At 48.6% G+C, this 13,101-nt stretch overlaps 1 protein-coding gene across 1 annotated transcript in view; it reads left to right on the top strand.

Moving 5' to 3' along the window:
- The window catches only part of SK (small conductance calcium-activated potassium channel), a 499,813-nt gene that overhangs the window by 241,402 nt on the left and 245,310 nt on the right, over window positions 1-13,101 (top strand). The window contains exon 3 of the mRNA XM_055062880.2: window positions 4,158-5,268. Within this exon, the coding sequence (XP_054918855.1) occupies window positions 4,438-5,268 (831 nt within the window). The 5' untranslated portion in view covers window positions 4,158-4,437. The remainder of the gene's footprint in view (window positions 1-4,157; window positions 5,269-13,101) is intronic.

Raw genomic sequence — 13,101 nt, 5'->3', positions numbered from 1 at the left:
GAGGTTGGAGTCATAAAGGTACTCTCCCAGGTCTGGTCATTTTAAACAGACAGGCGCAGTGTGTACACTGCTTGCTGACGACCATGTGTGCAAAGTTATATCACGCCTCTGTGCTCCGCAAAAGCAGCTGAGATTTCCAAATGAACGTTGCGTGCCCTCGTCCTCCCTTCTCAAGGTAGCGCAACTCGCAGCCAGAGTCGCAGCCAGAGTCGTGATAACAACGCACAAGTGCGTCCACGTAATTCGAATCGCTGAGACGTCGCTCACCGTGACGTGTCTATTCGAGAATTGTTCAAAGCTGCATCATTTATTTGTTCGTTTGATCTGTTGCTTCACTAGACGATTTAAGGATGAGAGAAATATTAAAACCTACAAACCGAATGTCCGCGTGTTTTCGTTTTACTTGGTATCGTAGCAAGAGAGACGTGCTTCCGTTTCGTCTTCTTGTTCCCACGTCGTGCAGTCGCGCGCGCAGAAATAAAACGAAACTATCTGCCATTCTCCACGGGGTACCAGCGTGCGATCGTGCTCTTTGATCCGCTCGCGTCTGCACCGGTACTCGTGCGGCACCGACCTCTAATACCGCTACTTATATGTTCTCGCACACAGCGTGAAAAAATCGTTTGCTGCGCGAAACGAAACAAACGCAACAGATCGCGCGCGATATCGACAACGGAACTTGCCGTGGAGCAAGAACGCCTGGAAAAAAGAAAGAAAGAAAGAGAGAAAGAAAGAAAGAAAGAAAGAAAGAAAGAAAGAAAGAAAGAAAGAAAGAAAGAAGCCGGGACCTGTTATGCATACGTCACGCGATCCTCCGGCTCCGGTATGGGAGAACGCAGTAAAGCAATTTCGCTTGCTGATGCTAGACGGTTGTGGAAGTGGAAAGAATGTTTATGTTTCCAGTGAAGCACACTTCCTGATATCATGGGCTCAGGAGTCTTCAAATATTTCTTTCTCTGCTATTACATAACCAATTTTTAAAAAAATTATTGCGGTTGAACGTTCCCCAGAGGGCACGTAACAACTTGTAGCGTATAATCAAAAGTTGCTATGGGACCTGATGAGGGACATTATACAGGGAAGTCGGTCTCCTTATTTAGCCATGAGGCGTGATAAAAAGAATGCGCCCTGGATGGTGCGCCCATTTCGTAGGTGCCCACACGTTACGCCTAGTTGTGTCGACGTACAATGTTCTGAGCAAATATCTTGTATTCGCGCATATAATTGTTTCCACTTTGCTATATTTTTGAACTTGATTGATTTCGGTTGCTAAATTATTTTTTTCGTTTCTCCGAAGTTACCTATTGTTTGTTGATGTTGCTTAATGATGAGCACATGGAAAAGTATGCCCACCGAAGAAGGGCCTATTAAATATTTAACTCCAGCTGCTACGGTGGGTAGGGAAAAAACGAAACAAACGAATAAAAAAAAGTAAAAGAAGAAGTCGGAAGGAAAAATAGAATTTCGTGCCATTCTGAAGCCCGATAGCCATAACACGTACAGTCGCGGACATAATATTACGGACCATGAAATCTAAGAAAAAGCTGAATATCTCCGCAACCTCACAACGCAATCTGGTATTTGCATTTTGGACCTCGACTAAAATATGCTAACAACGTTGTCGTGGGCAGTTTTACTGGTTACTGCTACAGGCTGCTCGGGAATTGAACGTTTTCGGAGATCCCGTGGTCCATTTTATTCTGTCCGCGACTGTACATAACACTCAGAAAGTTAACGTGGATGAATGAAGCCTCTGTGAGGGCGTAACCGTCTCGTAACTGGAGGTAACTGTAACTGGAATAAATTCGCGTAACTGGAGTGAAACGTGAAGAAGCATTGCTATCACCGTGAATGGAATGCTATAGTACACTTGTGGTGTTTCTGATATAGTGGAGGACGTTGCTAACACGTTTACCTTTCATAACTCGCCGAAGCCTTACTACTGCAACGATAGCGTGTCCACGTCGTTCGAGCACGTCTTCGAGCTTACTGCGCATGTTCAATTCGTGCGATACAACCGCTGTGATGTCTCAGTGGCTGCGGTCTTCTGCTGCCGAGCAGGAGGTCGTGAGTTCGACTCCCCGCCGCGGGAGCGACACTCCAAAGGAGGCGCAATGCGAAAAACGCGCTCGTGTACCGCACGTTAAATGCACGGTAAGGAAAACCGGGCGGCCGAAAAATCAGCCCGCAGCGCCCCCCCCCCTCCCCCCAGCACTCTCCTCTCCACTACGTCATCCCTCATAACCCAGTGTGCTGTTTCCACACGTTCAAACCCACATTTAAATTTATTAACGTGGTATCACGAAATAATTATGCGAGGGATTCGGCATTACTAATATACCGAGCTTCGAGCCGAAATCCAAATGCGATATACCGGGTGTCCAATGTGTAACTTGGGTCAAACTTAAAAAATATATGCAAATGCCACGTGGCAGGACAGAACCAAGGCAACGTGGTTTACCGTCCCTTGGAGATACTCAGATACTTTGTTTTGCATAATTATTCTTGCGTAATTGTTCAACTTCTCAAATGTTATAATTAGATGAAAAGGGTAAATGAGAAAATTGTACAACAACATCAAGAACTCTTGATACAGCTTTCTGTTGCACATTACGCCCTACATAAAAGCGTTTTTCGAAACATGAGAGAAGCCCGCGAATACACGAAAAAATTGCCGCGCGGCTGGCCGCTCGAGGCACTTTGCGTGAAGTATGCCTACATGTAGTATGCCTACGTGAAGTATGCCTACGTGAAGTATTCCTACGTGAAGTATGCCTACGTGAAGTATGCCTACTAACCCTCTGAACTTTAAAGGTTATGGTAGCAAGCTTTCATTCTATACATGTATTTAAATCTCACGGCAGCAATTAAACATATGCAAAAGCTGCTACGGAAAGCCAAGTCAACAGTCACGCCCTACTTCAGAGTGAGAAAAAGGCCCTTGACTATCGTGCAGCTATGCCGCGTTGAAATAAAGAAAAATAAATTTAAGCGTTGTTTTTTGTTCTTGTGTTCTTTTTTTTCGTCTCCGATAGAATGGAAGTCACGTGCAGCACCCACGGTGTAGCTGACGGGATCTCGTGTGTCAACTCGCGCTTTATAGAAACGTTGTGACATTGTGACTAGGATTCATTTCTGTATCGCTGCTAATTAATCTCTTTATTCTATTGTTCTTTCTGTGAAAGAGCATAATTTAAGAACTATATTTTCCCAGAAAAAGTGTGCCGAACGTTTTAAGGCATGCGTAATAAGTTAAGGCATTTCTGCACCTAAGTACTGTGTATCTGCATGTCCCTTGGAGAGAAAGTTATGTGTGTGTTTAGACCAAAGGCTGTGAAATCGGCCAGCCTTAGCAATCGTGTCTGATTATCTACGCTGGTAGCGTGTCACTTGCAGCGTAAATTACATACGTGTTGTACTGTGCCATGTGCTTCTGTAAACTTTATGCCAAGTATGTGTAAGCGCGTTCCGTTACCTTCCTTAAGATTTTATTTCTATTGTTTCGTATTTGTTAGCGCCGGCTTACGTTTGCCATCTATTGGGCGGCAATGCGAAATAGAGTATTCGGAAGAATCCATTGACCTTTTGGTCATTTAACACACATTTAATAAAACACTGAAGACAGACAAAAGAAAGGGGAAAGGCAGGGAGGGTAAGATCCGGTTTGCTATCTACGATGGGGAGACAGGGGAGGGGGAAGTAAATGACAGGAAGGTAGAGAGAGAGGGGAGGGAGAGAGTAATAAAAGGAGCTCAGATACATAATCACAGTCTGTCATTGTCACCGCGTGATTTCATCGCACAGCACAGTAGCAGTTGCGGACCTATAAACATCACTTCAGGCTACATGCGCTTGTACAAGATTGTTGTCCTTAAAAACTGCAACAGTGCCCTCGTCGCCCTTTGGTGTGATGGCTTGCGATGTCGGCATTCTAAAATGAATTCCTCTGTTAAAGGCCTTTGGTCAAAGCGCGCTATCGCGATGGCCGCAAGAGAAGTGATCCGAGTGTGCCGCTCGTCCTAAGCGTAGAATACCTGAAACCTGTTGCTTAGCTACGCAGTGTTACGTCATCATTAGTGTGCCAACAACTATTGCGGACGATGCAGAGGTCCGAGACGTACGCGTAATATTCCCTTTTGTTCCTTTCAAACTCGCAGATGCCAGCAGCGCTGAGGAACCTGTCGGTCGAGGCCGCGGCGAACACCCAGCCAACGCACGCGAAGGTGCCGAGCCAGAAGCTAGACCTGGGTTAGGCCTCGCGCCGTCGGCCCTACGGAGGCCGCCCGCGAGCCCGAGCCCAGCGAGCAGCAGCGAGGGCGCCGGGAACCGCAGCCAGGGAACGCGGCGGCCGCGACAGCGGTGCCCGGCACCACGCCTCAGAGCAGCAGCAGCGCGGCTCCGCCGCCGGTTGGCGCAGCCCAGTCGCCTCCTTCCAGCATGTCCCTCGTCATGGTGACGCCCGCCGTGGACGACGACTTCCTGCCGGGCTCCAACAACAACGCCGCTGCCACGAACAACAACAACAACCACCACGCGGCGCCAACGCAGCCTCCTCCGCCCCAGCCACCGCCCGAGCCGCCCGACTGGTCGTACCCGCAGCTGCAGCACCAGGCGTCCGGTTCGTCAGGCAAGCCCGTGCTGGTCCTGGGCCGGATGCACTCGGAACCGGAGCGATCGCTGCCCCTGGTCGAGTTCAAGACGCTCGAGCCTCCCGCGCCGCCAAACTACCGATCGTGCCCGGAGATCGGCCCGCAGATCCAGGTGGTGCAGTTCACCGGCCCCGGCGTCAGTGAGGAGGACGAGTGCTGCCCAGGCTACGACGTCGAAGGTGGCGAGGACGGCGGCGCCGGGTTTCGCCGCTCGTCCGCGTGGGGCGCCCCGGCGCCCGGAGGGGGCGGGGCGCCCCCTGCGGGCCGCGCGGCGTGCGAACCGGCGCCTTCGCAGCAGCGCCCCCACTTATGGACCCCGCACACGCGGCTGGGTCTGAGCGCGCGGTTGGAGCACTCGTTCCTCACGCGCACGGTGTCCCGCGAGAGCGTGCGCTGCAGCGCGACAGACGCGGGCCTGCTGCCGGCGTCGTCGTCGCAGCAGCAGCCGTCGTCGCACCAGGCGGCGGGCGCGCCGCTCACCACGTCGCTGCGCCAGCTGCACCGGGACAACGAGATCGCCGAGATCGCGGCCGACTCGATGCGCATCAATGGGGCGCTGCGCCACTTCAAACACCTGCGCAAGCCCACCTCGACGCTCTCCATTCCGGCGGCCATGAAGGTGCGAAACGCCCGAGGGCTTGTTGACGCTGCCGCAACCTGTCACCCGTACCCGCACCACCATGCACAACAGCCTCAACCACGCCGCACAACTTCTCCCCGCACGCCGCAGCAGCAGACCGCCCGTCCCTCCGCCGCGCCGCAAAGTGCTTCTCGTAGAGTGCCCGCCTCAGTACGCGGCCGCCGCGTCGCGTTGGGCAGCCGGCGCCGCCGACAAAAAAGTAAAGACTCGTGTGGTACATAAGGAGCTTGCTACTGCTGCACAGGTAGGCCCGTCCTCTCTCTCTCTCTCTCTCTGTCAAAGCATTTGCCCCCGACACACAACACACACACACACTCAATCCACAAAGAGACCGCTGGCGGCAACAGGCTCGCGGTCGCCAACAACACGAGCTCGTTGCGCCGTCGCCGCGGCTGCAGGTATTTGGCGACGCCACGACGCAGCGAACGTTGAGGCAGCTTCTTCCCCCCGCAGGCGGCCACGCACCTGTTCTTTTTTTTTTCTTTGCTTCAGCTGCATGCGACGACGGAAACACGCACACGTGGGCACCTTCCCCTTGTTTTCTTGGCCTGTCTCGCAGCAACGCTGCTCGAATTCTTCTTCTGGCACGGCCGTGTGCTCTGGGGCACTTGTGTCGCGCCAAGGGAAAGCCAGAACAATCGCTTTCTGCGTCGGAGAAATGCGTTTTGCGCGCACATCCTGTCTGTCGCGTCGCACGCGGTCCGAGCGCACAGCTGTGCCCGAGGAAGCTTTCTTCTGCATGCGCTGCCCGCATACGCACGCTTCTCCTCCCCGTTCCACGACCTCTGCGAGTGATGGCAGCTCGTACTTTCATAGGTCAACACTCCGTCGATCTCCTAATGAGTTTGGCGCCGCTCAGTGAGCAAGCGGAGCTTTGCGATTACATCAGCTTTTCATGAAACACAACTTAGGTTCGTCGGGCAGAATAATCTTATACAATGAGACTAGCGTTTGTTTAATGAAAGTCGTGTCATTAAGGAAATGGGGAATAGTGCAAAACTTGGCGGGCTGCGTGAACGCCCGCAGGGTCCAAGCATGTACGCGAGACGCAAGTTCTCATCGATCTTTGGGCTGCAGCAGTGTCATTGTGCTGAAACTGAGATCGAATGAGTTCATAGTGGTATTGCGCTATGTGTCGCACTGAAAAAAAGAAAAAAAGAAATCTTCGAGAAACCCCATTTGACCTGCAATGTTTACGAAACTTCTGACGTAACCGACTTCTCGCCATGTACAAAACATGTTCTTGGCTAGCAATAGAAGACTTCGTAGTGTGCGCTTCCATTCTTTCCCTTGTGTCACTTCTTCCTTTTTTTTTCCCGTGACATGCAGCACTGATAAACAGTGAACGGGCACCAAGATAGCCCATTTACTGCGTTACTGACGCAACGAGTACAATGGTTCCACTAACAATGTGTAGAGTCGACAAGTTCGCAGCATGTGCGAGATGTTTTGTCAGTGACAAATTGGAAGGCATGCGCGCTGCTGTCACGCGAAGCCGTTCTTACCAAATAACGAACTAGCTGCATGGTTGAAAGGCCGGTGTTAGGCGAAATCAAAATTTCGTGTGCTAAAACGCAGCCCGTGTTGGGTGCTTTTGCGGTGTGTCGGTTGCCTTTTAAAAATCCTTTTAAAAATCTCTTTACTCGGTTAACTGCTTGTGATCGTATGTGATTGAAATGATAGCGAGGATGAATTCGTGAAAAGCACCTCATCGCTACGTAATGTCGAAACATGCGCGCTTAAAAGAAAGAAGAAATATAAAAGGCAACAGGTGAGGGGGGGGGGGGGGGAGTGAGGATTCAGTTTAGTGCCGTAGATTGTCAATTTTCCAACCTGCAACCAATGTTACACTGTTTTTTTGTTATATCATGTTTAACTTGCCTTCTTTTATCTTGTCGCAAGTTTTGTCTTGTCGTATGTCATATACTAAAGATTCAGCGATAAAAACATCACATCCTGACGAATGGGCAGCGTCGTAATCGTACGCTAAAAAAAAAATGGTTCGCGGGGCATGACACGCCATCGGACATACCACTGTGGTACGTCAGGCGGTTCAGCTACCGTGTCATTAAAATAAATGTACATCATTGATTGGACGTCAATGACTGTAACGCGGCATTGAATCCCCTCGAGTTGCAGCTGTCGGTGCGGCTCTCAGAGAAAAATCACTAGCAAAAGTACAATTTTGAAAACAACAGACATTTCACTTGCGGGCATTCCTGCCCTTCGAGTGCTCACAGTGGTATGCGGCTGTCACCGTGTAGGCAAGAAGCGCCGTTGAAGACGGCATGATTTCACTTTACCGGTGAATCTGTTACTATTATAGTGTCCTACTATTTATGCACGGCCAGAATTTAGGAATACCGAAGGAATTTAATGGGGTGGGGTTTAACCTGTAATCTTAAAGACAATGTGGCCCTATGAAAAGTTTTTCGATATATATATATTACAGTAAAATTAAATTATGGGGTTTTACGTGCCAAAACCACTTTCTGATTATGAGGCACGCCGTAGTGGAGGGCTCCGGAAATTTCGTCCACCTGGGGTTCTTTAACGTGCACCTAAATCTAAGTACACGGGTGTTTTCGCATTTCGCCCCCATCGAAATTATATTACAGTAGATGACAGGAAATATTCAGTAGCTCTATTTCCAAGCATTTCACCGTCAAGATGACGGCATGCCGTCCATTCGTAAGGCGTACACCACGACGTACTGCACACGGCAGCCAATGGAATGGTGTTATTACCACGAACAATCTTTTGTCTATTTCCGTGTATTATTCGTGGCTCTCTCCTTTCCTCCTTGGTCACGGCGACGGAAACGTCTTGCCAGAATGACGCCGATGGCTTATGAAAAATGATAACACATTGCCGTTGAGGTGATGGCTGGCTTTTTACAGTGTGCGCTGAGTTGTAGTGCCTCAAAATTCTTGTATTTAAGCACTGGAAGGTCAACACATAGTGTAAGTATAGTAGCGTTATTGATACGCTGGAGCGAGTCCTCCACCCTGCTGGCGCTGAGCCGTGCTCCCGCATGGGTTGCAGAAAATAGCGCTAACCTTTCCTCCTTCCCCACAAGAACCACTTCTCTCTCTGTTTTGGATCGTTCGGCAAATAAACTACTAGTTATTTATTTACTATACCAATCAGCTTTCAAATTCAATAAACCTTTATTGTTTTTGTTTTCTGTACATATGTGCTCTCCGTGATCACAGGTGAAATTGAAGAGACCGTTTTAATCTATCATAGTGTAGAACTGTGTTTGGGTTATTACAAGGTTAAATGAGTACCAACACATATCCGAATGATTATTCTTTTCTTTTTTGACTGCGAGCACAGAATAAAAAACCAAAAACACTGGCAAGCGTCAGAACTGCTTAACCATTGAATACAGTAGTTATTTCAAATAACGAGTTTTGGTTTCGGTAACCACGAAAGCGAATGCGTAATGACGTCATGACACATGGACTCTCTCCGTTACTACGATCACTGATCGGCTTCCACCCGCAAGCAAACTCAGGCAGTAGAAGAGAAGAAAAAAGTACGCGATGGCACTTTCGTTTATCTTTTTTTATGAGCTCCGTCGTAACACTTACCCCTATTGCTACACCACGTCAAGTGGAATAATGTATAGACGATGCCAGGCTGCCATTTCGAAACCAACCTCATGTATCGATTTAAGATATCTTATGTTTTTCAACTTTCATGCTTGGTAAGTGTGATCGTTTCTCTCGCGAGAGAAGCCTGTGCTAGAGTATTGTCCACAACTTTGAAACACATGTGTCGACATTCGTTTTAACAAAGCCGTTGAAAAAAGCGCTACATAAACATAAATCCTTCAAGAAGACCCCTGCGTAAGGAAAGCACACTTCTGAAAGCTGAAGCAATTACCAGTTTTTGTGCTGTGTGTTATGGCATCTACTTTATAAAAATGCGCGCACAATTTTCTTGGTCTTTTTTATGTGTGTGTGTGTGTGTATGCTCTAGAGACTCGCACAGAGACAACAATGGGACGCACGACGTGCGAGACGCCAAATTCACGAAGCTTTCGGTTCTTAAGAACCTGTTGTCGTTGGCCGTTCGCCCGTCGTTCTTAACACCCGTGGTTTTCCAATTAGCCGTCGCCTGTTCTCGCTAACAGCTCCAGTTTACGAACTGCTTTGCGTGTATATTGACCTAAGTGCAGGGCTCGTAACCTTTGCCTGCCGTTCTGAAGGAAGTTTCCTTCCTTCGGGATCTTAGTTTTTCAATTATGAGGTTATACTGAAACCAGTGTTGGTTGCATGCTAAAGGTTTCCTTTTTTCCTTTTTCCGCTTGCCTAAAGAAGCTCGGACAGCATGCTCTGCACACCTCTATACAAGCGCAGCATTCACTATTGTAGACAAATTCCCGAAGAATAGCCTCTGTGCTCTCTCGTGCCCTGTGTGCATTCGGGTAGCACGGTTTCTGGCTTTCGACAATTTGATGGCACAGATTTTTCTAAAAAATAAAATAAGAGGATGCCGGAGATGTTGTTCTCGTTTTCTTTTTTGTTAGCTTGCAACCTGCACGAGTCGCAATGGTTAGTGCGCTATAATGCACTATTTGTACATCTAAACGACGGCGTAAATGAGGCTCCCCTTTGCATTTGTAGTAACACGTCCGGATTCCACTATATATAAACCAATTTACAGTATTTTCTTTCATGAAGTATTTTTTATGTGCGAGCAGAATCTTCGTGCGGAGTCTTTAAACTACAGCACTACATTTATCGCCGCATTTTCGTTTTTTTTTTTCACTTTTCATTCTTTTTCGTCTACGTGATTGACTTTCTACATGTCACGCCCTCGATATCGTCGGAATCGGCCGTTCGGTGGTACGGACGATAAAAAAGGAACTTAATCGGCGGGAACGAATGATTACTAAATGCGGACCGATTTCATGATTACATAAGGGATATTGCGGCGCAGAAAGGTTTTAAACGTTGTTCCTCGCTAGGAAAACAACGCTTTGGTTATATCGCCGATGGACCCGCGGAAAAATTAACGTGCTCCGCAGATTGCCACTACGTGCTGGATAATTCAAAGGCCACTTGTTATTTCTGTCTCAAAAGTAAAAGAATCAGATAGCTAATCAATTTAGCCTACAGTAGCAAGCACGAAGTTGATCAAACATGAGACTGAAGTGAGAAAGCTCTTCTTCTATGTTTATCGCTGGCCTGCCGTCGTCATCAGTAATAATTTCGCTAACGTAACACGCCTGCATGGCCGTTGTTACAAAGCGCTCAGGCGTATGTACAAACTGTCCTTTGAGCAAGGTCCGTGATTCAGCCGTTGAAGTTTACTTTTCGCTTATTTATTATCCTGTAGCTCGAAGTTGTTTTCATTCTTTACCTCGCTACCAGCATCCGAGCCGCTCTGAGGTCATTGTTTTATCTGCTTCCGATCATACCAGACTTATTTTCTGCAGGCGTTGCCTAGACTGGTAAAAAAGTTTCCGAGGAATTTGGCTCGCTTCTTTGACGTACGCCCCCCGGAGCTTACGCGGCGGGCGTTCTCAGACCTCCACCTATCCCCTTCCTTCCGGCTTCGGAGTCGGCTGCACGAAGCCCGCCAATTTGTCTTGATCAGGGCCTCGGCCCAATCGCGACCTCGCATCGGTCCGGCATCCTCGAGCCGGACTGTTTTCTCACTTCTTGTGTATCTCGTGTTGATGTTGACGTTGGGCACTCCCTAAACGTCGGTGCCTGATTCGTTTCGGCTTGCTTTGAGATTTTTCTTGTGTGTGTGTGTGTGTGTGTGTGTGTGTGAGTGTGTGACTGTGTGTGTTTGTGTGTGCGTGCGTGCGTGTGTGTGTGTGTGTGTGTGTGTGTGTGTGTGTGTGTTTGTGTGTGTTTGTGTGTGTGTGTGCGTGTGTGTGTGTGTGTGTGTGTGTGTGTGTGTGTGTTTCGGAGTTTTTCTTTGGTTAACGGAGTCGTTAATACGTAGCAGAAAATTTGACGGATCGTCCATGTGCTCACGACATTTCGCGATTGAATGTTTCCTTCTTTCTCTTTTTTTTCTTTGTTTAGAGTGAGCCTCTCTGGCTTAAAATTAGAGTCTTGATTTTAACGTCCCGAAATTGGCAGAACGGAATATGAGGGAGGCTTGAATGGGAGCCTCCGGATGAACCTTGACCACGTGGTGCTCTTCAACGTGCGCTCAAAGCACGCCGCGCGAGCGGTTTTCGCATTCCGCCTCCATCGGAATGCGGCCGCCGCGACCTGGTATCGAAAAAGAGGTGAGGCGTGCAGACAGGACACAAGAGTAGAGAAGTGGACAACACGACCGCCGACTATCAACTGAAGGGAGCACTGAGGCGAAAAAAGAAAGAAGACACAAAACTCATCTGCGCAAGCTCTCCCTTCAGTGGATAGTCGGCTCTCGTGTTGTCCACTTCTCTATTCTTGTGTCCTGTCTGCACGCCTCACCTCTTTTTTTGCATGATGAATCCTTACCAACTAGCTCAACTTTCTGTCGTTCTGGTATCGAAAATGTGAACTCGTGATTGGCAGGGCGTGACGCGATACCATGGCGGTTTTTTTTTATTGCGAAGCAATACTACTTTAGGTCGCACTTCAGCCCGTTCCGTGGCGAGGCGGTGGTAGGCACCATTGACCTTTAGCGTGACCTCGCTGCGTGACGTCACACCACGTGACCTAGAGTGACGCCACACCAGCTGTGTAAAAACGGGGCCCCATCTCACGCCGTCGCGAGGCGAGGCGGTAGCCACCAACGGCGGCCTAACTCCCGCTCCTCTCACCAGTGGCGCTACGGTCGGTGTGACGTCACACCAGCTGTGTAAAAAACGGGGCCCCATCTCACGCCGTCGCAAGGCGAGGCGGTAGCCACCAACCGCCTCACAATCCTCGCACCATTGCTTCGCAATCACCAGGCTTAACCAAGCTAAGCCACGGCCGTTTTTTTTTTTTCTTCTCTGGTAAAGGCAATAAAAGCTGTGCGAAATCTCAGGCCGATTGCAAGATTGTTCGTTCGCGCGAGCTATTTGTCATAGTAGTTGGCCACCTTCGATAATACATTATGTTCGCCATATAGCGATCGTGCGGTGTATGACCTTATGCAGACTGCACTGTAGAGTACGAATTGTTCGGTGAATACAGGGCTTTGCCGGGGTCGTTACGGGACGTCGTCCAGCAATTCATTGCGAGACATTTCGCCTCATCATTTTTGCCTGAAGAAACTAAATGGTATTAAATTGGCATTTCAGTCCACGTATACGCATCAGTCACCTCCGAAGCACTGATAATGTTCCCTGTAAAACTACGCCGCCGTGAAACAAGAAGAAAAGAAAGATACTGGAACGAAGTACGCCAGTTCACGGTGCAATAATAAATTGTCATATGCAACTGTGTAGATACGTGCACGAACTCAAAAAAAAAAAAAAGAATAAACAGGCCACGAAGCTCGCGCCAGCTTTAGCAACCGCGATAGATGTACAGGGTGTTGTTTTTTAGCTGCACCAAATTCTTAAAATTAGAAAAATATAAATCACAGTAATGTTATGTTCACCATTCGAGTGTACAGATTGGCGGCCTCTAGATAAGGAGCAATCCCGGCACTAACATGCGTAATTAGCGAAGTTACAATAATTAACTTTCTAATAATTAACAATAGGTGGCTACACCGAATGAGTACCTTGGAGCCCGTCCTCGTCACTACCTATCCCAACGATTAAATTTTGAATAGCGGATTTCATGTGCGAGCTACGCGAACAATTAGTCCCCCTTGACAGGCTCCTTGAAACCGAAATTCACTGGGAAAAGAGCGTCTGTG

This window comes from Dermacentor andersoni, chromosome 3 (genome assembly GCF_023375885.2).
Source record: "Dermacentor andersoni chromosome 3, qqDerAnde1_hic_scaffold, whole genome shotgun sequence".
Taxonomy (NCBI): Eukaryota; Metazoa; Arthropoda; class Arachnida; order Ixodida; family Ixodidae; genus Dermacentor; species Dermacentor andersoni.
Note: the sequence above shows the minus strand (reverse complement) of the source record. Positions and strands in the feature narration are given on the sequence as shown.